The sequence below is a fragment of the Amphiura filiformis genome, chromosome 9, assembly GCF_039555335.1.
Source record: "Amphiura filiformis chromosome 9, Afil_fr2py, whole genome shotgun sequence".
Classification (NCBI taxonomy): domain Eukaryota; kingdom Metazoa; phylum Echinodermata; class Ophiuroidea; order Amphilepidida; family Amphiuridae; genus Amphiura; species Amphiura filiformis.
The window spans coordinates 20,747,690-20,774,842 of record NC_092636.1 but is presented as its reverse complement, the minus strand read 5'-3'; the positions used below and the strand labels follow the sequence as shown (position 1 = coordinate 20,774,842).

The 27,153-nt window shown below is 36.0% G+C and overlaps 1 protein-coding gene across 1 annotated transcript in view; it reads left to right on the top strand.

Moving 5' to 3' along the window:
* LOC140160734 (kinesin-II 85 kDa subunit-like) overlaps window positions 1-26,206 on the top strand; it is a 40,292-nt gene extending 14,086 nt beyond the window's left edge. The window contains exons 2-14 of the mRNA XM_072184032.1: window positions 2,222-2,489; window positions 3,253-3,397; window positions 3,997-4,081; window positions 8,676-8,781; window positions 9,109-9,248; window positions 11,135-11,332; window positions 12,328-12,505; window positions 17,775-17,873; window positions 19,326-19,482; window positions 20,035-20,326; window positions 20,833-21,012; window positions 21,760-21,965; window positions 25,992-26,206. Coding sequence (XP_072040133.1) covers window positions 2,222-2,489; window positions 3,253-3,397; window positions 3,997-4,081; window positions 8,676-8,781; window positions 9,109-9,248; window positions 11,135-11,332; window positions 12,328-12,505; window positions 17,775-17,873; window positions 19,326-19,482; window positions 20,035-20,326; window positions 20,833-21,012; window positions 21,760-21,965; window positions 25,992-26,037 — 2,100 coding nt within the window. The 3' untranslated portion in view covers window positions 26,038-26,206. The remainder of the gene's footprint in view (window positions 1-2,221; window positions 2,490-3,252; window positions 3,398-3,996; window positions 4,082-8,675; window positions 8,782-9,108; window positions 9,249-11,134; window positions 11,333-12,327; window positions 12,506-17,774; window positions 17,874-19,325; window positions 19,483-20,034; window positions 20,327-20,832; window positions 21,013-21,759; window positions 21,966-25,991) is intronic.
* The last annotated feature ends 947 nt before the right edge of the window (window positions 26,207-27,153 follow it).

The window sequence follows — 27,153 nt, the reverse complement described above, 5'->3', positions numbered from 1 at the left end:
CTACATGTATGAGTCATTCCATGTCAAATCAACCAATTTTCTGAAAAGTTCTCAGGTGACCCTCTCAGATTTTGATGAAAGTCCATCAGAATAATCTTTAGTGGGCACAATGAACTTACACACAAAAAAATTTGGTCTCATAGTCCATGTCGTTTTCAAGAAATGGCCCTTGAAGTTTGGTCCAGACCCCCCCCTTTTTTTTTGGCACTCGCAAGTGTTCTAGCTAACCTAAGTATGTCATATTTGCAGAATCTGGAGTTCTAAATTTCAGATATGGGTATAATCAGAAATAATGGCACCAAAGTGTGACAAAAGTGTCAAAATTACAAACAGTGTTCAGAGATGTAATTATTGTCTTATTGTAAGCAAAACATATCTAAATTCAAGAAAAAATAAAAAAATTACTTCAGTAATATTACTAAATATATTTTTTCAACTGGTTTATAGGCTAAAGTAGTCCAAAATCTTCAGAAACATTTCACAAAAGATCCATGTCATTCCTTGTTATATTTTGACAAAATTATGCAAATATGTAATTCTTTCAGTTTTAATTAATTGCTTAGACACTATACTAAAATAGTCATGTAGAATTTTTGTCAAGGAAACAAAGTTTTGGAAAAAAAATTAAAATTTTCATTTGAACTCCTAAAAATTTGTGGAAATCATGAACAAAAGTTTTTATTTGCCAAAAGAAACATCTTGAATTATTTTCTGTTTAAGTTTATATCATGCAATATGATGTGCAAAAACTGTGTTGAAGTTTTTAGCATCACATTGTTCTTCAAATTGATGTAAGGATCCATCAAAGTAGTGTCATTGTGTAACACTCCTGACACTGTACACTACCTGTATGGCCTGAAATATTTTATAAACTACATTTTCTAAAACAGTCTTTGTAATTTTTTGTTGACAACATCTATGGCCTTCTCAAAAAAGGCACAGAATTTAGGTGATTTACGTTCATTTTTGTTTTTCGAGCCCAGCTTACATGTTTTTGTAACACTCCTGACACTTTGCTACAGTAACTGTATAGCCTCAAATATATAAATTTGCAAATCACATTTTCTAAAGTAGTTTTTGTAATTTTTTGGTGACACTATCTATGGCTATCTCAAAAAGGGGCAAAAAATTGAATTACATTAGTTCAAATTTATTGTTGAGCCTATATTACTTACAATTGATTGTCAGGAGTGTAACATTTTGGTCGAGCTATGAAAACCATGTTTTATGTACATATTTCTTGAATATGAAGGTCTTTACATCATGATTGCAGTAGTTTGGCTTCAGGAATATATTTTCAGGGCTAAAAGAACACCAACAGACTGGTAATTTCTTCAGAAATTTGAATTATTGCCAATTAATTAATTCTGTGTAACACTCCTGACATTGACTATTTAGATAGCTGTAGCAAACATGTTCAAGCAATGGCAAATATTTTTCTTGTTTTTGAGTTCCTATCCCAATGCACTAATAAAATAAAAAGTAATGTATGAATATTGCCAACTTGGTGTATGAAAAAAATCAAGTTGAATTCTGATGTAACACTCCTGACGAGACAAAATTTCTCTTTTCAACCCGCTCTAAAAAGAAAACGGTTTTGATATCATGCAAGTTTTATTTTTTCCAAGTTTGGCCCAAATGTTGCTTTTACTTTAAACAGACTGAAATAGATTATTAGTGTCATCATAACCTTACAATGCTACACAATCTGGCGAGAAGTGATTTTTGGAACATATTTTATTTTTCGCACCATGTAGTCTTCACATGTTCCTAAGTAGACTATTAAGCGACTAATATGAAATAATTTGGTACTTAATAATAGCAGACACTTCACAAAATACCATGAAAACCCATGCAACACTTTGCAACTTGTATATTTTTTACAGTGCATGATTAAAAAACAAGTACCTCTTTTCTTGTCACGCTAAAGTGTAACACTCCTGACCCTATGGGGAAGAAAATTGGGCATATTATTTTTTACATGACAGCTATGACACTACAAATTGCTGTGGTTTTAGAGAAAATCATAACACACTTTTTGAAAGATGAATTTTTATGCTGGTCCTTTACATTTGCACAGCAGGCATCAAAAACCAAACGGTGCCATTATTTTTGACTTTACCCATATCTGCCATCATCATTGGGCAGGAAAAACCTGTCATTGGCCCCTGAAAGGCTGAACACATGTAAACCTCAACCTCCTATATTTTCCTTTTTACAGAGTGACAAATCAAGGACGGACGATTGCGTGAGGGTGGTGGTAAGATGCCGGCCACTGAACGAAAAAGAAAAGGGACAGGGCTTCAAATCCATAGCCATGATAGATGAGGTCAGAGGTCAGGTACAAATAACGAATCCCAATGCACCAAAAGGAGAGCCACCCAAAACGTTTACGTTTGACACGGTGTTTGCACCAGGATGTAAACAGACAGATGTGTACAATCAGACAGCAAGACCCATTGTGGATGCTGTCATGGAAGGCTACAATGGTAAGCTTGTATACATATGCACTTTTTGACTAGCCTTGTTCTTTGCTACATGTATATAGTTTTCGGCAGAGAATTTCAGCGGTCTGCCAAGTTGGTGCAGTTTATGGCGTATACAGAAGTGTGGTTCTGATTAGCTAATTGAATCACGTCTTCCATCACATCGGTACCGGTACCTCATTCGCTGGTCAAGCTGTGTAGCAACACGTGACCTACGCGATAAGCAGACAATGCAGACGAACACCGCTGAAGTAATTTGCTGAATGGTATACCTTTTTAATACCTTATTTTTCTGCTACAGTGAACAGTGACAAATATCAAGGAGTTCCCTTCATAGCAGACCATGCAATTGAACTTTTTAAAATTCTCCATTATTATTATTATTGAGCATATTCTGTCAAGATAAATAAGGAGCAAGATGTTCTATTGAATTTTGAGACATATACAATGACTTGTATGTATGCATGTTTATTTTGCACCCAGGAACCAACCACCTTTGTCTACGGCCAGACTGGGAGAGGCAAAACCTTTACTACAATGGAAAGCTCTGGCTGAGAGGAATCATTTCCAACTCATTTACACATATCATTATTGTAATGCTCTTTTATTTTGCACACAGGAACCGTCTTTGCCTACGGTTAGACTGGGACAGGCAAAACCTTTACAAATACAATGGAAGGTGTCATGTACAGCCAGAGCTGAGAGGAATCATTCCCAACACATTTGCACATATCATTATTGTAAATGTTCTTTATTTTGCACCCAGGAACCATCTTTGCCTACGGTCAGACCGGGACAGGCAAGACCTTTACAATGGAAGGTGTCAGGGCTCAGCCAGAGCTGAGAGGAATCATTCCAAACTCATTTGCACATATCTTTGGACAGATTGCAAAAGCTGGTGAAGAAGTAAGGTAAGCATGATTGATGGGCCTATCAATTTCTAACACACTCTTTGTTCTAACAGAACTCTTTCAATTTTATCTTCAAACAGTATATGAACTGCCACAAGTCACAACACAGGGACATTATATACTATGGCTCTCTGTACTCTCTAAATAAACACCCAGTGGAAAGAGTGGAAAAGAGAGTGAGAGAGTGAAATGGAGGACAACCCCTTTTTGAGTGGCCAAAAATTGCAACTTACCATGCCTAGATGCACATCATTGCACTTACAAATAATCAGGTTTAGAAGACAATTTTCACAATCCAACTGCAACTTTTGCCCTGTACATGTAACTTGCCTGTAGTTGGACAGCCCACTACATGTGCCACTAACTCCTCGGGTGCCAGACACGTGCACAGGCCTACCTTGCCACAGGGGTCTATAGCTTTACCGGCCAAGCTTTCTGTGGCCAAATGACTGTTCACATGATGATGCAAATGCATCACATGAGATGGAAACAGTATCAAGATTTTTTTCCTTGCAAGTATAAGTGACCCAGAAACATAATCCCTAATATGATTTCAATTGTTCCTTGTTGATTGGGTATGTGATGTTTTGTTATTTCAGATTTTTAGTGCGGGTATCTTATTTAGAAATATACAATGAGGAAGTACGGGATCTTTTGGGCAAGAATCAGCAACAGAGGCTTGAGGTTAGTACTAAGTAGTAAGGCTTATATTTTTTTGTCTTGCCTTCAGTTCTTTAAGGGGATACTACACCCATTGCAAACTGGTACGTGATGTACCACTTTTTGGCGTCTATCTTTAAAAGCATGTAAACTACATTGATACTGATGCCACCAATAGAACGAGAAGATTTGCCCCTTCATTTGGCATATCATTTTGTCCAATTTTTGTTTCTCATTTCTTCACAAAATGCAAAAAAAAAATGCAATGGGTGTAGTACCCCCTTAACGCGGCTGTGTACTATAGACATTGTTTCTTTCGTGAAATTGAGTTTTTTTGATATTTTTGTACTTTGTTATGTTTTTTATAAATACAAAGAATGAAAATCCAGATTTGTAAACTCCAACTGCAATATTTTAAGGATTTTATTTCACTATTCCACTCGTGTTTGAAATTGAAAAGGAAAGAAAATCTTTGTTGTACCAGCCAGGGTACATACGCGCAACAACGCATCGCGTTGCGTATCGCGCAATTTATTAACGCACAAATACGCTACGCATACACTAATTTCACAAAAACCTAGTGGTCAAATGGCTCCGTTTTAGCTGATAAAATGTGGGGTTTTTTCAAGTTCTTTCCCCCGATTTAAATATCAAGTTATGAATGGATTTCGCTCAAACGCTCAAAAGGGGCCGTGGATTTACCCGATGTTCATGTAATGTAAGGTAGAAAAACGAAAACTGCCGCATTCTCATGTGAGATTCGATGAAAGTGCAAAATGTGACCACTTTAAACTTCAACAGCCATTATTTCAATGTTCATTTTCTCGGTAAAATGACGATTTAGGTACACGATAACTCAATAAATACAGCATCTATAGGTAAGCAAATATGATCATCGTATGAAGCATGATTGACTCAAGAAACGATTTTCCCATTTTTTTATATTTTGGTCTATTTCCGATTTTAGGCATCATTTTGTGGAAATATGCGTTTGTGAATTTTAAAAGTTCATTTTGATGCCTTATATGGTCAATATCTCAAAAAATAAGGCCAATATCAAAAACTAAAAAAAACGTTTTTGGAATGGAGCCTCAAGATTGAGATAAAAACAAAATAAAATATTTTGGAAAGAGCGTTTTTTTGTTATGATGTACCGAACATATATTGCCAAAAACTCACTTTTTTGGGATTTTCTTCATAACTGTTGTTTTTACACCAAATCTATATTTATATTAAGATTCATTGATGTCTTGCCTTTATAAAAATGTCTTGCGCGAATAATTACAAAGTTATTGTACTTTTACTACTGTTTTATTACGAATTTCTTGGCCAACCTGGAACACTTCTATTGCGTCCATGTAGCGTACTAAGCGTCTATACACTGTACGGCGCAGTGACCTCGATCATTGATGACCTTAACCCTGCCGTTATGTGATTGGTTAGTTGACAGAGGTCATCACGTACATCGCCGTACTTTAAAATACAGGCCGATATACGGCTGGCGTACAGTACAGAGACATGTGGAAGATGTAAATAATTTTACCGCGATGTTGGCGTAAATTTAATGGATCATTTACAATATTTGCACCAATTCATGGATCATATTATATGTTTCTGCTTCTATGAGCACTCGATGATGATTGGGATTACTATCATAACGTGTATGTGCTATGATATGCTGTAAAATCCGAGAAAACGAAGCAGTTGACCGGATCTGAGTGAGTGAGCTAGCTCAAGAATCATGAGAATGCAGTTCAAACATGCCTCGTCGAGTTGATTTTTTGTTTGTTGTTTAACCAACAAACTGATTTGATAAACCTTGGATCGATTGCATATTGTGTATTTGTGAGCAGCTCAACTTGCACTTGCAGTGCAGAAGAAATGACTGCTTTTTGCAGGTAGGATTATTTATGCGACACGCACTCGACTGGTCAGCAGGTCGAGGATTTGCACTATTCAAAATCAATGAAGTAAATCATGAAAAACATTGTGTACAAGCGCACTACCCTATGATGATCATGTGCATGCATGTTGAATTTCATGTAATTGTAAGGACAATTTGTAAATTATAATCTGACTTACCTGTTTACATTACACTTCACTCAAACTCCAAGCGGGGAACTCTGGTGCACTGGCATAGGCATCGTCATCTTCAGAGTCCGAGTCGGACTCTTCGCTGCTGCTATCGTCGACTTCAATTTGGAATCTGAAGCTGTTCAATTGGTCCTCCGGTAGTGTTGTGTCAATTCTGACTTCATTATTGTACATTTCTTCTTCAAGTTTGATGACATGCTGCTCGGCTTTAGCCCAATTTTCAGGCGTTACATTTGCTAGTGCATTTTCAAGGTGCTTTTTAACGTCTACCATCTTGAATGTTGAGTTTTTTGTTGCAACGTCACCTTTGACTTGCCCCCAAATCAGTTCGATAGGATTCAACTCACAATGGTAAGGGGGCAGTCGCAGAATATAGTGACCATGGGATCTTGCCAGTTCGTCAATGACCATCTTCGTACACCTTGGTTTGTGCATCTGAATAAGTGCATAAAGCTGCACCTTGATCATGGTTGGACACCAATCTACATTTTGAGCTGTTAGCCACTCTTGCATTTCGGCTTTCTTTGTGTTCATCGTCGGTATTCGTTCCTCCTGAACTGAATGATAAGGTGCATTGTCCATGACGATGACAGTGTGTTGGGGTATATTTGGCAGAAATTGATGGGTAAACCATTCCAGAAAAGCGTTGCCATTCATTTCATCGTGGTAATCACTAGATCCCGTCTTGGATTGAAATGAAAGGAGAGCATCTTCAACAAATCCTTCTTTTGACCCAGCGTGCAAAATAATTAACCTGCTTCCCTTTCCGGTTGGAATAAGAAATCCTCCTGATCCAGCAATTACCCAGCATTTGGACTTTGTATGATTCTGGTGGAGGAATGTTTCGTCTAAATACACGACAGGGCAGTTGGTAAGCTGTCTAATTTGTTTCATTTTACTCAGGTAGTCGTGTCTTTTGGCAACAATGTCTGGCCTTTCTTTAACAAGTCTTTCCGGCCTCTTGCTATATTTGTAGCCCATGTCTTTTAAAATTGTTCTTAGTGATGACTTGCTACCTTGGAAGTTGATTGCAATCTTGACCTCATCATATATTGAGTTAATTGTTGGCCACTTCTTCTCTATGTACATATTGCTAATTAGCCGCCTGATAACACCTCGATCAAAATCATCTACGCTGTCGACTATCCGCTTCCTTTTGGGTCCTCTTTTCACTGGAGATTTAGGTCCATGTTTTCTAATCTTGTAGAGGGTTGACCTAGATTTAATCCCGGTTGCTTCCATAGTGTTCTGGATAGCACTCTTATCTTTCGAAGTCCAAAGCTTAGCTGCTCCGCTTCCTTTGTTAAGAAATAATCCCATACATTGGATATGATTTGCTGTGCTTGCTTGCACAGTGATGCACTTGTGCCGACTGACATCTTTGGGTTGATTAATCCAAGATAAATCCTTTATTAATTGACTGAATGACTGTAAATAAAAGATGACACCATCCGTAACCAGGGGCAGTCAATGTGAATTAAATAGGGTTTTTTCATATGTCTTGGGGCAGTAGGGGGTATGTTCCAGTGGGGTCTTTAAATTTAATAAATTTCATGGGGGCAAGGTGAACTTGACTCATTGTGATGATTGAAAATGTGACAACAACAAAATATTAAGGGAAATTCCTTGTGTTTGGGGTCTGGGGTTTCATTTGAGGGGGTCAGAGTCATTTGATTGCCTGAATATGGGGGAATTGAACCCTCCCACCCCCCATTAAACCAAAGTGGTTTGACCTTGACCTTGTTACCACATTTTTTTCAATTTGTTCAAATATACTGGTCAAAAAAGGAAAACACACAGAAAAATATGATACAAACGCAAAGTATGTTTTATTACATTTTAATACACTAGTTATTTACTAAACCATGTCTTTGTATGTTTAAAATGGTCGTTACGTCATCGTTTGGGCAGCAGACGACGTCTGTTTATTTGTTTATATTTTTGACGGCATGCTGCAACTTTTTCTGGTGAATGAAATGCATTGCTTATCGAAGCTGCGCAACGCGAGGCACATGACATTTGCTAGCCTGAGTCTCGGTCCCGCTCTCGAAACTAGAAAACATGAAAAAAAAAATATCCATGCGTATCTGTGAAATAGGTAGTGAACTTAATCTAACCGTGCATGCACAGATTTAATGTACATGCACACGATCGAGGTCAAATTCGCTTGTCGATAGCGATGTACGCTCGCGTGTTTTCGTGAAGCTACAAGCGTTGCTCAGTGTTCCACCATGGCCAAGAAATACGTAATAAAATTATACATGCATGTCTGAGAGTACACAGCTGCCTTAAGGAACTGTTCACCTTTAGGGTTTTAGATGCAGTGATTTTAATCTTTTGGTGGTCAAAATCTTCAGTCATTTTAATGAAATTTCAGTGCTATTCTCAAAACTTATGAGAAGTAACAGAAATAATCACGGCACCACAATTATGCAATAAATGGTGCATGAAGTGTATTGTTCGAGTTGGGGATTAGTTGCAATCATACACTTTTTCCTATTTTTTTACTCTCATTTGTTGATAGGTTAAAGAAAGGCCGGACATAGGAGTTTATGTGAAAGATCTGTCAGCCTTTGTTGTCAACAATGCAGATGATATGGATAGAATCATGACAGTTGGCAATAAAAATCGTAAGTACTAATTTCATTTTGTTTGTTTTAATTCACCACATGCTATATGACCGCTTTTTCCTGATAGGTTTATACAATAGAAGAGGCAATTTCATGACGGACAGAGTAAAGACGCCACTATGTAAGAACATATTTATGGATTTTTGTACAATACCCCAAATTAATTTATTAGGTACCGGTAATTGTGGGTTTTGAGACTTGAAATATTTGAATGAAAATCTGCTGTTTAAAATAAATCAATCGAATAAAAGGAAAATTACAAAATTCACTGTATGTCACTATGCGATACACCCAACGATAACTGTTGCGTCTTTTTTCCCCTTACAGGTTCAGTTGGTGCAACCCAGATGAATGAACACAGCTCAAGATCACATGCCATATTCACCATAACAGTAGAGCGTAGTGACAAAGGGGCCGACAAGCAGCAGCATGTTAGGGCTGGAAAATTACACATGGTTGATTTGGCGGTGAGTTGCTCAATGATCAAGTATGGATATAGTTTAAAGCAGACCCTCAGGACTCTTCTCGAAGTTGATATTATGCAAAGCCAGTCCATGTTTGGTGTTTGCCTTACACTTCACTTTAGAAGTAGTGTGTCATAACATGGTAGATGCCAGTATTTGGCTAAAGTTAATTATCACTGCGTTCTGCCGCCCCCCCCCCCCCCCCTGAAGAGATTTTGGAGTAGGTTTAGGGTTAAAGATTATGGTTAGTGATTAGTGTAAGGATAAGGGGTAGGATTAAGGTTAGGACTAAGAGATTAGGATTAGGATTAGAGTTAGCAAAAAACAAAACAGCAAAAATATAACAAGCAAGAAAATAAATATATGACACCGACAAACCATATCATGCGAAATACAGAAAGTGTTTTGAATTAAGAACCAAATGTTATACAAAGGTGAGATTAATGAACTCGGGTTTTTAGCGTTTATGTTTGAAGCATTTCAGATTGTGGCAGGAAGCTTGATTCTACGATTGAGCAACAGCAAGAGAAAAAAGCTCTATACATGTAGATGAAAGTAGAATAAAACAAAATGTTTGATCAAGATTCATGCCTGGACTTAAGGGGGTACTACACCCCTGCCCAATTTTGTGCCTATTTTTGCAGTTTTCTCAAAATTTATAGCGCATTGGTGACAAGTTACATATGTATATTACAGGGGCAAGGACTACAACTACTGCACTGGAAATTTGATTTCAGCACAGACAACAGTTGTGTAGTTAAAGTCAAAAATGAGGGAAAACCAATATTTGAATAACTACTTGCCTTACATGTAAGTTGCTGAATTTTCAGTGCAGTAGTTGTAGTCCTTGCTACATATCTTACTTGTCACCAATGCGCTTTAATTTTTGAGAAAAACGCAAAAATAAGCAAAAAAGAGGCTAGGGGCGTAGTACCCCCTTAAGATCAGTCCATTGTTGCATTCGATTGTTTTGAGCAGCACATTGTTTACACATCTTATAGAGCCTGTGTTCTCTAACAGGGTTCGCAGCCACTCTGGGGATAATGAAAATCTATTTTCCAGACAGTGAAAAATTTGAGTGACCCCAGAGGGCAGTTTTTTGCCTGGTTTAGCAGAGGATGGTCACATATGGTGAAGAAAAGTTGGGTATAACGGGAGCAGAGAGGTGATTATTTTCATACAAGTTGCCTGTGTATCTATCAGTATATCAGTTGTTTTATTGTAACCACATCTTGCCTTCCCTTGATTTGATTTGATTTGTTCAGGTTTTGACAACCTTAGATAACCCAAGAAAGCCTCTATTGAAGCTTATTTCCATTTGGGTCCATTTGAACACCAGGATGGGTTGGGGACAGTCAGGGTTAACACCATACTCTTTTCGGAACTGACTGCCAGATACATGTACAGGTACACAGGAATAACGACTTAACGTCCCCTCCGAAGGACAGAGTACTTGCATGATTCATTTACCCAATTCTAAATGAACCATGGGGAAAGTGGAAGTCTGAATTTCATCCACAGAGGTTGCCAATTAATTTATTGACATTTTTTCCCCAAGTCAATATCCCAGCAAATCACCACCGCCAGAAATTGAACCCGGGACCTCATGCACTAAAGGCAAATACCCTAACCGTTAGGTCACGCTCTCTACCCTTGGAAAAATGGAAATATTTCTTGTGGAATTTTGGAAATTTTTCAGGGAAATATTAGGGAAAAACTCTCTTCTCATATAAAGTGACCAGTAAATAATGAAATTATAGAAAATGTCTGAAAATTAGTATCACTTCAAGAACAGCAATGGCAGAAAAATAATAATTGATAACTTTTTTTTACTATCACTTTAATTAATCCTTTATAAAAAAAACCTTTTAACACTCTTCACCTTTCAGGGTTCAGAGAGGCAGTCCAAGACAGGTGCCACTGGCAAGCGTCTTCTGGAGGCCACCAAGATCAATTTATCCCTGTCAACACTTGGTAATGTTATCTCGTCGCTGGTAGATGGCAAGAGCACACATATACCTTACAGGAACTCAAAGCTGACCAGATTACTACAGGACTCGCTGGGTGGAAACGCTAAAACCGTTATGGTAAAGAATTTTTGTTTCTGTTGTTTATATAGCTTTGTAGAGACCTCTTTCATATTGCATCTCTATCTCAATATGATCTAAACCATTTTCGCCATGATGTGGCAATGATGGCATTTTAATTATTGGGCGCAGCTTCAATTCGCTCAAAGCGCTGGCATACACATGCTTAAAACGCTGTATAGATTCACACGCGAAACGGTTGCCTCAACACATTGACGTCACTGCCACATCAGGGCGAAATATGGTATAGGATGTAATTTTGTGATAAGTGACCTGTTGCAAGAAATTTACCATAAGTCTACCTCGACATACACATCATTTCCGACACACACGTCCCCAAATACCAGGCAGTCAGAGCAGTATACTTTTGTTGTTATACAGTTATCAGGTTTACATACCAAGACAAAAATACCACACTTTTCAAAATGTGAATGCACAGGTATATGGGCAAATCAGTCTAGCATGTGCAACATTTCTAGAAGGGCGAAACCAATAATGCAGCTAATCCTTTCTGTTGTAACATTTATACGCTGGCGAAGTTACGTAATTAATCGGATTAATTACCATAGCAATAGGTGAAAACAATTTTGAACATATCACGCTGCACTACAAGCAGGTTACACTCATCACCTGTGTATGTCTGCAATTATAGGTTGAATACAATACTGGTCTTTTCAAAGATACTAATCTTACAGGTGCAAGTGATCAGCATTATTACGTAACTTCGCCAGCGTATAGTGGTAGGTGGCCCTAATGACACAAGTGTATGTCATAGCCGGCATACATGTAGATACTTTGACAAAAGACTGGATTTTGTAAAAGCTCTACCCATATTGATATTTTTCGAGAGGTGTTTGTGGAGAATGTGTCCCTCCATTGCCTATCTCAAGCTGACAAGTGGCCTGCTGTGAATAGTATGTAGTGCACCCCTGCTATAGCGTATTATGTCATGTTACGTCTTCCCTTCTTTTCTTTACTTGCACATATCATAACAGTGTGCCAACTTTGGTCCAGCTGAGTATAACTACGACGAAACTATCAGCACCTTGAGATACGCAAATCGAGCCAAGAACATCAAGAACAAGGCCAAGATTAACGAGGACCCTAAAGATGCTTTGCTGAGACAATTCCAGAATGAAATTGAGGAACTCAAGAAACAGCTTGGGGATGGCGGTAAGTCTTTGGGGGGAAAGTGCACAAAACTTTGAACTTATTAAGGCCAAAAAAAAAAAGGTTTGTCTCAAAGCTTGTAAATTTTTTTACCGGAAAATTTGGCGAAAATCAGCCTTTTTTTCTCAAAATACCATAAAAATACCAAGTCGGGAATAAAAAAAAATCGCATTTGTTTTCAAACCACTCGTGAGCTTTGAGACAAAACCTTTTTTTTTTGCCTAATGAACAACATTTTCTTTTGTGCCTAAACACCTTTAATGCAAAGTTTTTGGTTTAAATTATGAAAGAGTTTAGACTTCAACATTACGGTCGATCCTTCATGTCATTATTTTGTGTAAGCTAATCCGAACCCTAATCCTAACCCTAACCCTAATCATAACCCTAATCCTAGCCCTAACCCTAATCATAACCCTAATCCCAACCCTAAACTAACCCTAAACTTAACCCTTGATTATTTAACCCTAACTGGATTAAATAATATTCCTTTCTATAAGAAGTAATTGCAAAGTTAAGGGCTGGGGTATGAACGTTTGGACAGTATTTATTCTGGGACATTAGAGCATATCAGACTTATCAAATTGCATTCTGAATACGAAGAATGTCATTCTAATATCAGATAATTTTGATTTTTTGAAATTCGCAATTTAATACACATTTTATGGCAAATCATTAAAAATTGATATTTTTGATATTTAAGAGCTCTTGAATATAATTTTTTAGATGTGGCTCTATACCTCAAAAAATAGATTTTCCTGATATTTTGTGCAATGATGCATGTTAGGGTGTTGACTACTTGTGTGACTAAAAAAAATTCAAAAATCGGCTTGTTGCCATGGAAACGGCCAAAAACCAGATTCTGTCATTTTGGGCCAAATCGGCACTGAAATTAGTTAAAAAACATGTTATTTCAAGTGTTTGCTGCATCTAAGTCATATAATGCTGGAACATTACATTAAGTTCTTGTAAAAGGATATCTATTCATCTGATGATCAGCATATTTAAAGGTCAAAAGTTATTCTTAAGGTGCGTGCAGAGCCCATCTGTCAGGTGTATTTTCACTTTTTCAAAAAATGTCATTTTAGCACCTAAAATATCATCATGAAAATCGATAACCCGGTGTTGCCAGGATTTTGTCCATTCTAGTGTGGAAAGTACAAGCTAGGTACTTTACATTTTAGTAAGAATCAGCTTGGGCAATTGTTACTTCTAAATACAGTGTTGCCAGAAAAACCGGTATTTCTGCAAATTGACATTTTGTCGAATTACGCCTTTTTGTCACAATTTTGTGCATTTTGACAATATTTTCCTTCAAGGTGAATCCAAAAACACTTTTTTATCTTCGTTAATACTGTAATAACTAAACTCAAAATTAGTGTTGCCAGAATTCTTGATAAAACACCCAATATTAGCATTTTACTGATAATACGATTTTTTTCTTGATGCTTTGGTTAGGAAATGCTTATTTATAATTTTCATACATCGAATGTACATAGTATAGATTGTTATATGAATATAAACACTAGAGCACAAAATAAGTGTTGCCAGAATTCTTGATAAAACACCCAAATTCATATATATATTTATATGTGCCACGATCCAGTCCACTCACGCTAAAGTTGACAACGTCAAAATTTGGTTTACTATCATCAATAGCTTCCTAAAAAGCGTTTTCAAATTTTAAAAACCCCACAGTTCTAGTATTATCTAGTGCAAAGTTATGGTCAAGGTATATGGGTATTAATTTTGTTCTTTGTTTTCTATTTGATATAGCCACCTTATTTTGCCAATACAGTTACTGGTGATTTAAGCTAAGGCCGTGATTTCTCTGTGATACGGAAAAACGGAAAAATCCACCGAATTCGGGGTTTGCTCACGGAAATTTGAAAATGCCACAAAATAGTGAAAAACTATGCAAAATGTCTACCTTTTGTGTTGATTTGCAAAATAAAACAAAGGAAAGTGATCATTTAGCAGTAATCAACCATTAAACAATCCATTCTAGCATTAATTCTAGGCCTTCGCTGCAAGACTCTGGCCATACTACAATAAAAGGTAAGACAAAATACACTTTAAAATAAACATGTTCGTTTTAACTTTTCAGGGCTTTATGTGGAAAACGGAAAATCCAATTTGTAACACAGATTTTAAATTTTGTAACACGGAGAAATCATGGCTTTAATAAGCCTTAGTGGATTGGATCAATATCAATATCAATAATATCAAACATAATAAAGAAATATTAATATCAATATCAATAATAATCAAAAATATTAATATCAATAATAATCCAAAATATTAACATCGATATCAATAATAATCAAATTAGTGATATCAATACCAATAAAAATCAAAAATTTTAATATCAATAATAATCAAAAATATTAATATCAATATCAATAATAGTCAAGCATATTAACATCGATATCAATAAAAATCAAAATTCTTGATATCAATATCAATAATAATCAAAAATTTTAATATCAATATCAATAATAATCAAATATATTAATATCAATATCAATAAAAATCAAACAAATTAATATCGATATCAATAATAATCAAAAATATTAACATCAATATCAAGAATAATCAACAATATTAATATCAATATCAATAATAATCAAACAAATTAAAATCGATATCAATACTAATCAAAAATATTAACATCAATACCAAGAATAATCAAAAATATTAATATCAATATCAATAATAATCAAATATATTACGGTAATATCAATATCAATACTCATCAACCAAATTAATATCGATATCAAAAATATTAATATTAATATGAATAATTATCAGAAATACTAATATCAATATCAATATTAATCAAAAATATTAATATCAATATCAATCTTAAAATCTTAAAATATTTTTAATTATTATTGATATTGATATTAATATTTTTGATTGTTATTGATATTGATGTTAATATTTTTTTTATTATTAGTGATATTGATAGTTTTGATTATTATTGATATTGATGTTAATATTTTTGAAAATTATTGATATTGGTATTAATATTTTTGATTATTATTGATATTGATGTGAATATTTTTTATTATTATCGATATTGATATTAATATTTTTGATCATTATTGATATCGATATTAATATTTTTATTTTGGATTATTATTGATATTAACCCTAGAACTACAAAGTACCAACCCCCTAAGATTTTTTATCCATTGTAAAAAAACGCGCGCATTTTCGCCCAAACAACCTAAGCTAATCGTAGATCCATCCTTTGGTGGGCCCAAATTCAATGATTTTCATTTCGCTCATGTAAAATTATTATAAGCTACTGACTTTTTACTTGTTAGTTAGGTTGAAATAGTCATTTCCTTTTATATTTAGGAGAAAATTAGGTCAAAATCAATTTTTGTAGAATTTTTAGCGAAAATCAATTTTGTCTATACTTTTGTACATAGCTGGTATTTCCCAAATTTGCATGGACGCCCTCACATTATGATGTCATAGCGACATTATGTGGGGAATGTTTGTACTTATTGGTATCACTGGATAGAGGAGACCCATAGTTATACAATGTTACCAAATATAAAACTTCGTAATCCGTGTTACAAAATATCATGGCTAGGGTTAATATTATTATGTTTGATAATTGTTGATATTGATGTTAATACTTTTGATTATTATTGATATTGATATTAATATTTTTGATTATTATTGATAATGATGTTAATATTTTTGATATTATTATTAATATTAATGATAGTAAACCAAATTTTGGCGTTGAGTGGACTGGACTGGATCGTGGCACATTGCCACATATAAATATATATATGATTTTGGGTGTTTTATCAAGAATTCTGGCAACACTTATTTTGTGTTCTGGTGTTTAAACATTCATATAACAATCTATACTATGTACATTCGATATATGAAATTAGAAATAAGCATTTCCTAATCAAATCATCAACAAAAAATCATTCTATCAGTAAAATGCTAATATTGGGTGTTTTAGCAAGAATTCTGGCAACACTAATTTTGAGTTTCAGTATTTAGATATTATAAGAGACGAAAAAGTGTTGTTTGGAATCACCTTGAAGGAAACTATTTGTTAAAATGCACAAAATTGTGACAAAAAGGAGTAATTTGACAAAATGTCAATTTGCAGAAATACAGGTTTTTCTGGCAACACTGTGTTTAGAAGTAACATTTGCCCAAGCTGATTTTGGCTAAAATGTAAAGTACATAGCTTGCACTATCCACACTAGAATGGACAAAATTCTGGCAACACCGGGTTGTTGGTTTTCATGATGATATTTTAGGTGCTAAAATGACATTTTTTGAAAAAGTGAAAATACACCTGACAGATGGGCTCTGCACGCATTCTTAAGAATAACTTTTGACCTTTAAATATGCTGATCATCAGATGAATAGATGTCCTTTACAAGAACTTAATGTAATGTTCCAGCATTATATGACTTAGATGCAGCAAACACTTGAAATAACATGTTTTTTAACTAATTTCAGTGCCGATTTGGCCCAAAATGACAGAATCTGGTTTTTGGCCGTTTCCATGGCAACGAGCCGATTTTTGATTTTTTTTTAGTCACACAAGTAGTCAACACCCTAACATGCATCATTGCACAAAATATCAGAAAAATCTATTTTTTGAGGTATAGAGCCACATCTAAAAAATTATGTTCAAGAGCTAACAGTACTTGAAGTAAACTTTATAAATCTGATGATTTATACTATGTAGGTGGAATGAAAAGCCGACGATCAATTGAAAATTTTGACCTTTCGTATTGAAGATATGGATTTTTTTCCCCAAAACACCAAAAAAAATTAGGTATTTTTGGGAAAAAAATCCATATCTTCAATATAAAAGGTCAAAATTTGCAATTGATCATCGGCTTTTCCTCCCTGCTACACACACTTTAAGAATATATCAATAGATTTATATAATTTACTTGAGGACTGTTATATATCAAAATTTGAAAAATATCAAATTTTTATAATTTGTCATAAAATTTGTATTATATTGTGATTTTCAAAAATGAAAATTATTTGATATCAGAAAGACATGCTTCATTATTCAGAATGCAATTCGATAGGTCTGAGGTGCTCTCATGTCCCACAAAAATACTGTCGAAACGCATAATAAACGCTCATTTTAGATCCCTTAAGTATACATTGTATCTCATTACAGAAAATAACAATATTAGTACAAAATACATGAGGCAGCCATTGGAAACTATATTTTGAATTTTTTTCTTTATTTGTTTGATCTCTACAGGTGGGGCCTCCGGATCTGGAGAAAGTGGATCGGAAGAGAGCGAAGAAGAAATTGACGAAGTGACGGGTGAAATACGTAAGAAGCCAAAGCGCAAAAAGGGTATGTTACTATTTTGTTTACTCCGTCATGTTAGTTCAGAGAAATACAGCAAGATTAATTTTCAGACGTAATCCACCGTAATATGTGACGTGTCATGTCCAGGCATGAGAATTTTCAGTTTAAAAACTGAATTCAGTTTTTTTATAGTTAAAATTTCCATAACTTTATTTAATTTCAGCCCGCTTTTTGGTACTTTTTGCCCAATTTCACGCACATTTTCAGTTTTTTCAGTTATTTTTAGGAAGGTGTAGTCTCATGCCTGCATGTCAGAATCAGATACTTTTGGGCAGGTTATCAATTTTGAGGTTTTTACATATCCTAAATATAGAGATGTTTTGCTCCATAATGCCATTTTCCCCAATGAAATCGGACATTCCTAAGCGAAGATATTGAGTTAGTAAGTTATGGTATTATAAAATTGGAAATTGAGATATCGGCCTTTAAAAACATTATTGACAATGTTGAGAGTAGGAATTACCTTGAAAAATGTCTCAAAAAATACAAGATGCCACTTATATTCGGTCTGAAACTATCAGACAATATTTCAAACATTAGTAACATTACAAGTTGCAACAAACCCAAATTGTGAAAAAATCCCCGGGCAGATTTTTGGCTATTTCTCCGTTACGATCCTGCCCAAAAGTGTCTGCTTTTGACATGACACGTCACATATGCTTGCGAGCCATCAAATCTCGCTCAAAAAAAAAGAAGTAACACGATAGACGTAAACGCTAAACAGTATGAGGGATTGGCTCACAAGGTCTTTTAGTTGTAAGTTTGGTGAGTGAAGGGTGTGACTGTAACGTTTCTCCACCCAGGAGCAATGGTAGTATATGCTTCAATTTTAGTTGAAGGTTATTTTGCTATTAACAAATAAAAAATATAATGTAAGTAAGAAGTAAAGACCTCACAAAAAGTAGCACATCCTTTACAAATACACCTAGCTTCAGAACTATTATAATACTAATCACGGCGTGTCCGTCCGCGTATTATCGCGTGCGTGTGGAGCTCTATCGCGGAGTACCACAATGCTTACGTTTTAAAATAACCATTGACCTCTGTAAGGGCAAGTTATAAATTTGGATTTTTTTTCTTTCAAAATACTGCTGTGTTGTTAATATTGAACAAAATTGGGCGAATGGGGTATCAATAATGTGCGTACATAAACCATCTTTCATTTTGAACACGATTAGTAGTTTTGAAACTGTAAGCATATTTGTAACGGCTGTGTTACTTTTGGTGGAGTCTATTGGGTAAACCAAACAGAGCAAAGCTTGACAACATGGTACACATTCCTGGATGATAACATTTGATTCTTTTGAGAATGGCATCTCATAAATCTTCAACTTCAACATACATGTATATACAATGAAGCACAGGATGTGAGATGTAGGCATATCTGATTGTACACGGGCCAACCTGTTGTACATTTGAACTATTTGCATCATCTAGGGAAGAAGAACCTGTCCCCAGAAAAGATGGCTGAGATGCAGAGGAAGATTGATGAGGAGAGAAGAGCACTGGAGAGCAAGAAGGACATGGAAGAGGAGGATAAAAACAAAGTCCAGGCAGAGCTAGAAAGAAGGGAAACTGATCTAAAGAAAGCACAGTAAGTAATGACATGATGTTTTTAAATTTGTTTATGGGATAAATACTGTTTTTTTGTACTCTCAAGGCCTAAAAAGTAATTGTTTGATTGTCGCAACATGACCGACCCTAATTTTTTTGGGGGGGGGGGAATAAAACGTTGGGAGTCGTGGAAAAAGCACCAACATTTTCTGAAATGGGTGTTTTTTTTGGAAAAGTTGATGGAAAAAGCACCCAAAATTAAACAAATTTTAATTTAAAAATGCTTTCCCCCTCAGAAGAGTAAACAAACAAACAAACAAAAGTGCACCTACCTACTCTTTTTGTTTTGGGCCTTTTATGCTAAAAACAGTTTTTTTAAGCCTAAGCAAAGTAAGTGGTAAAGTATTATTTTAAGCTGAAAATTATTTGATCAATTTGGTAGGATTTAGAAGCAGCATATTACTTTCCTTGTTCATTTTAATGATGGGCTCTTGTAAATGTTGATTTATTGCTCAGATACATACATCTGATAAATGATCACATAATGAGTAACACCCAACTTCTTCGTAATACAAATAAATTCTGTTTTTAGACACGAGCATGATGATCTGGTTGACAAGCTCTCAGCCATCGAGAAGAAAGTCATCGTAGGTGGTGTCGACCTCCTGAAGAAGTCCGAGGAGCAAGAGCGCCTCCTGGAGGAATCTGCTAAGGAGCTAGAGGACCGGGTGAAGAAACAAGAATCCCTGCGGAAGGAACTGGAGGAGAAAGAGGCGGAGAGGATTGATATCGAAGAGAAATATGCAAATTTACAAGAAGAGGCTGTGGGGAAGACGAAGAAATTGAAGAAAGTCTGGAGCATGTTGATGAGTGCAAAGTCAGAGGTGTGTTCATCTTTCTTGTATACATGTATGCAGGTGTTTGCATATGTATGGGGGGGAATTGATGTACAGATGTTTGTCGTTGCAGAACCACTCTTTTCCTACCTTTTGACAGTTTTTCGCTTGTTTGCAATGATGTAGCAACTTGCCCTTTCAGTGGATAAGTCAGAAACAGCCAGTTTGTGTCCAGAGAGAGACGTTTAAAACTAAATCGACGCTAAGATTATCTGTGTGAACAAGGCATTCAAATTCAGAAACCATGCATGCTCATCCTACATTACGTCATTGGGCAAGAAAACCCTATTATATGTACTTGTGGCCCTTGAACATGTTTGAAACAATACTTCCAAGAGGTTACATGGGAGGTTTTGCTTTAAACATGTTCAGGGGCCAATGACACATAGGATGTTTTTCCTGCCCAACGATAAATTTAGCAGATGAGCTGAGACAGCACTATGAGAGGTGACGATGATGATGACATCTCACACGGGTCCAACATTTTGTTTCAGGTTGCCGATTTACAACAAGAGCACCAGAGAGAGATGGAAGGTCTTCTTGAGAACATCCGTCAGCTGAGCCAAGAGCTTCGTCTCCAGATGCTGATCATCGATAGCTTCATCCCTCAGGAGTTTCAGGCCATGATAGAGCAGTATGTACACTGGAATGAAGACATTGGAGAATGGCAACTGGTGAGTTGACTCAATCACAACTTTATAGGAATGGGAGGGGGATGACAGTCCAACCAGGACACTTGATTGATAATTGTGAGCAAAGTTAGAACAGTGATTGAACAGTGCCTCAATATTATTGGTTAACAATATTGTTATGCTAATTTCGACATCAAATTCTCATGATCTGACTTCTACACCCTAATTCTACCATAACACTAATTCTGTTTTTTTGTTTGTTGATGCAGCCCATTTTTTCAGAGTCTTGCTACTTTTCTATGCCTTGAGAATAAAATATTCATTTACTGTGCTTGCCTTTAAGGGATCGGATAGCAACATTTGCACAGTATTTTTGTGGGACCTGAGAGCACATCAAACACATAAAATTGCATTCTGAATACGGGGAATGTCCTGATGATATCAAATAATTGTGATTATTTAATTTTTTTTGATAAATAATTTGATATCATCAGGACATTCCTCATATTCATAATGCAATTTGGTGTGTCTGAAGTGCTCTCAGGTCCCATAAAAATACTGTGTTATTGCTATCCGATTCCTTAATCATCTGTTACCATATCTCTGGAACGGTGAGTTGTATAATGATGGAGTTTTCAGCAAAATAAAGCTCTAAGAATGGCTCATGTCATGAAATTGAAAACTGCATTTTGATTTTGATTGACCTCAGACTCAATTAGCTTGATTGCGTTACATATGGATGGTATTAGCAATTCATTAACACATTTTATAAAACCTATTGTTGGACAGAAATGTGTAGCATATACTGGCAACAACATGAGAAAACAAACACCAGTTCCAGATAAGGACAAGAACAAGGAGTATGGCGAATCGGATCTCTCCAACATATACTTGGCGTATACGGCGGAAGGCGTACAGCAGAAGTATAAACCGCACAAAAGTGGACATTCCGGAAGACCAAAGACTGCAGGAGGGCGACCGAAAGGTGGTAAAAAGTAAGTGATTTGTGTGTGAATTATTTGGTATTATGCCCCTACATATAAAAAGGATAGTATTTGAGCGCAATTGGGTTTTGTTGCCTGGATTGAGTAACTGATTGGTAGAGGATGTACCTTTACGTGCTCAGATGTATTATCTAAGAGATGGCTTCAAAACCCAACCGCTGGTTGACCACCGGCACCCTGGCTGCATTAGCGATTGGGACTGGTTTCTACTGTTTGGTACAACCACCGAATAAAAGAAGGAGGACCCAGACTCCCTATTCCACCATGTACAATAGCGCCATCAACTATTGGGAGAAAATTCGGGTTATTCAGGTCCTTGCTGACTGTGCGCGGAGACAAACAAAAATTCAATGCATAGATTTTGAGTTATTATCTCATAATGAAGGGGTTAATTACTTTATGTGATGTGTTTATGATAAATCACCCTATTACATGTCAAACTTGTGAAGGACTTTATGCAAAATGGTAAGTATGTGCAGTGACGTAAGCAACATTGATTTTGCACTGCAAAAACGTTTGATTCGCACTATGAAAAACACGCCTTCCTGAGGAAAATATGACAAAATAATAGTGGCAGGTTTTATTTGGGGACTTGGAATGTGCTAAATAGTTGGTGGAAACCTAAATATGTCCTTATTCATGTATGTCAATGTCTGGATTTGCTTCATGATGAACTGTTTATTTTCAGGATCTGCATTTTCTATGTACTTGATCTTGTTGACATTGTGCTGATTAGAGCAACTGCTTGCTCACCCAGTGAAGGTATTTTATTGGTAATGGTTTAATTCAGAAGAAGGAATCCATGGAACAACTTTGGAATAGTAATTGCCACCCCAACCATAATCCTAACCCTAATCTCTTTATCCTAACCCTAGTCCTAGTACTAATCTTTCTAATCCTTACTTGGCTTGCTTAGGTCGACTTGTCTAGTCGGACTCCACTGATGGCTCTCCAAATGACTCTGTTCTGCATGCAGTTCCTATAGACGAATCTCACGAGCCAAGTGATGGTCAGAATTTAGTCGGCCATGACTGGGTCCCTGGCGCACCAAACCGGTGTTGTGACTGCCCAATTGGGTGCATTAAAGCCGCTTAAAAATCAATGTTATGTTGTATTGTGTTGTAAACTTCCATCATTCTATTGTCTACGTGTCTAAGGGTGATGAAATGGAGTTTAACATCCCTGCCAGGACGCATCATTTCATATTTTAGGTGGAAAATATCCAACGGGGACCCAGCTATGGCTGCCATTGAGGTGTAGGAATGTGTGAAATGAGATTCGTCTATAGTGTCTTGTCTCTCTATCCCAGTATCCTACTGCTAATCCGTTAATCCTAACACTAAACCTAATTTTTTGGGGTGGCATCAGGTATTCTAAAGTCTTGCCAAAGGGTTTATTCGCACAGTGCTCAGTATGGATCAGGATTCATTTTAGGATCATTTGTGCTTGATTTAAAAATAAAATTGGAAAAATATTACAAACAATATTACAATTTAAGGCAAAGCTGTAATTAGTGTACACTTCACCATAATGGTAACAGTAGGCCTACATTGATTTTCTGATTTTGTTTTTTAAATCAACCACTGGGAGAGGAAAAAAATGCAAACAAACTTGATTTACGCTGTACTAGGTCTGCATATTTATAGCTGACCTACGTATACACATTTTATACTTGATTTCCTGATTTACTCCACTTTCGGTTGTACTACCCCCATGCCCTGGACCTGTGGTTCAGACCCCGGCCTGTTTTCGGATTTTTTTGTTGTTGATTCTTTTCAAAGCCAGTGGCATTCTCTGCCATTAGCTTTTGTGTGTATGATTGCACTTTGACTGCTCAGTGCCAGAAGTGGGTAAGTGCAATAGCTGCCCTGTGAACATTTGACAATTTACACACAGTGTATTGTATTCATCTACACATGACAGCACACATGGCAGCTATTGCACCTACCCACTTCTAGCACTGAGCAGTCGACTTGTGTGTATGACATGCACTGTACATTGACTGCATCCGTGCATATCCCAGGTAATCATACACACAGTAGCTATATTGGACATACGTCCCTTTGCCGCTGAATCAATGATGTGTAATGATTCCCCAGATCCATCTTGATGTTGTGTGGATCCTTTTGCTGTTTAATTTTACCAATTGAATCAAAATTTGGTTTCGGTTTGTTTAGTAGGTGTCGGGCTGGTTTTTGTTGTCGGCATTTTTATTTCGATTTACAGGTATCCTTTTAGGGACTTTCTTATGTCCATTTTGGGAAATGGTCTCCTCGTTTGCTCAAGAATGTCAAATTTCTTACATTTTATTTTCTGTCTGTCTGTCTTGGTTTTTATCCTCTTTTTTCCTTATGTGAAAGTTGTATGGAAATAGCATTTATTTTGTAACTCCCAACACAAAATCCATCAAACTCGAGTAACTTTTTAGATCAAGTTCATGAACTTCCTTTTGCATGTACCGTAAATTAAGACTACTATACATTTGAAATGTGATCTGTTTTTGAACAAATGTGGGGTAAGATTTAAATTAAATAAAGAATTCAGGTACCAGTTATCTTTACCCCTGTATATCCTAAACAAAGAAGAATAGGTCATGATTAAAACCAGCAGTCAATAGTTGCATCTCTAAGCTCAGATTTAAGAACTCATTCGTTGAAATCAGTCAAGAAATAAAGATATGGTGATCCAAAATCCAAGATGCAAATTCAAAAATTGCAGATTGCTCCATTGGATGCGCTATTGATTTGTACACAAAGCGTACTACTCAAACAAGAGAACTTACTCAAGATTTCCATTGACAGAATATTTAAGTGCAAATTTTGTTCCTTCACAATTTCTTTAATTCTCAACTGATTTTGTCTTAAAGGCCCATTCAGTGATTTGCAATCTTAAAATCATCAAAATTCAGTTTTGGTACGTTTGTTATTGTCATATATCGTCACCCTCATAACCAAAGTGCCTATAGTCATTACATGTTTGTCATTTGCAATTTTGATTTTCTGAGTAATAAACCCTTAATTAATAAAATTTCCAGTCGCATTCTTCATTAACTTGTGAAATACATCAAAAGAGATGTGGAATACATCAAAAAAGAGTGGTTCAGTCGAAAGCGTGTATTTAAGACAAAATAAGGCATTTACATGAAATCTGTAATTTATATACTGACAGTATGTAAATTAGCTACGTGTATTTGAATGCGACTTCAACTTTGTCATTACTGCTGCTATCTTTGTTTTTTGCCCAATATTTCTTTTGAAAAATACAAAATGACATTTTGAATGACCTATCCTTCACTTTTTTAAAGCAATTTATAAACAATTAAATTTTGTTACACTTTCGCTGGGATCACTGAATGGGTCTTGTAATCAGAGCTAAAAGGTACTGGTACTGGTGTTAATGTTGACATATTTTTCTTTGTTTAGGACATGGGTGAATAACTGGTACCTTAATTCTTTTGTTGTCTATATGCTAGAACTTTTCATATCTTGGTTGGGTTAATTGGGATTTATAAATACAGGGTTCAACTTGACTCCTTTTTCTGGGATTTTAGACACCGTTAATAAAAATGAACGGAACTTGTTCTTATAATAGGTGCTTATTTATATCGCTCACACTAAGCTGGTCGTGATACTATGTCAATGAAGTTTTGCAGGGCTGTCAACTCTCACGCATTGGCCGTGAGTCTCACGCATTCGGTCACTCTCTCACGGTCTCACGCCAAGGTAGTAAAATCTCACGCCTAGGTAGTAAATCTCGCGCAAAGAGCTGAAAAATTAGTAAAATCTCACGCATCGTCATGAATAATTTCTTACTCCTACCCCCCCCCCTCGCTTTTCACATTCTCGAGCGCCGTGGCTCAAGTAATCATGGTTCAAAATGAACATTGGAGTCGGTAAATCCCGGTACGCCTCTGTCTCACGCCAAGCAATTCCAAAAAGTTGACAGCCCTGGTTTTGGTCTTGACTTTCCACATGGTTCCATTTATGATTAATCTTCATCTATCATATCTTGTTACAGAAAATCCAGCACAAAAGCCAGTACCATTGAGTCCTTACTACAATAGAATGACGATGGCACATCGCACATCAGCGCTGACATACGAGTCTGATCCCACCGGATGACAAGGGTGTAAGAAAACGTGAGCGATTAAGAACATTAAATCAAAAATGTGCCCAGTCATTTTTGTATGAAAAACATTGTATGGGAGTTAGAATTGAAGACTGATAGCTGCTTGGCGTCAGTGTTCGAAATAAGTGCTTATCCTCTTGTCCTCTTGTCCAAAAATCACTGGGGACAACAATATTGAGATATGTGCTTATCCTCTGGACAACCACTATATTTTACCTCTTAAATATGACACATTTTGGGGATAACCAAAATGTTTTGAGGACAAGCAGAATTTATACTTTAGTTATCCTCTGGACAACCTCCATATTATCCTTATTTCGGACACTGCTTGGCGTATACAGTGTATAATGCATTGGGCTATTCCAGTTGAAGTCCATACACCCCCTCGCACACAGGGTGTAGATTTCAAATGGAGTCACCCATTCAGGTAACTCCATTTGAAATTCACACTCCCTGTGTGGCTGATTAAGGTCATGCCTTCCATAGGGAATGTCTGAATTTCAACAGGAATAGCCCATTGTTTGTGCAGCCGATCCAGCTCATCACAGGATGTTGTAGTTTTCTGTATTGTATTCCGGGTGACCAAGCAACCATCTTGATTCTTGAACAAGGCCAAACAAAAAAAGGTTTGCCTCAAAGCTCACAAGTGGTTTGAAAACAAATGCGAAATGGGATTTTTTTTAATTTTTTATTCTCAACTTGGTATTTTTATGATATTTTGAGAAAAAAAGTCTTGATTTTTGCCGAATTTTTCCGGAAAAAAATGAAGTTTTTTGAAATAAATAAAATTTCTGCATCTTTTTTTTTTTTGAATCTCGCGATTTTACAAATGCGCACTCAAGCTTTGAGACAAACCTTTTTTTTTGTTTGGCCTAACATGATTCTTTTTATACAAAGCCAATAATAATGAAGATGTTAAACTCAAATTTTTAGTGATGTTGATGAAACCAAATGTGAGTTAAAACATCTTCGTTATTATTGGATTTGTATAAAAAGAATCAAGTTAACAGACCAAGCAACCAATTCCAGGTTGTTACTACAACATTAATTT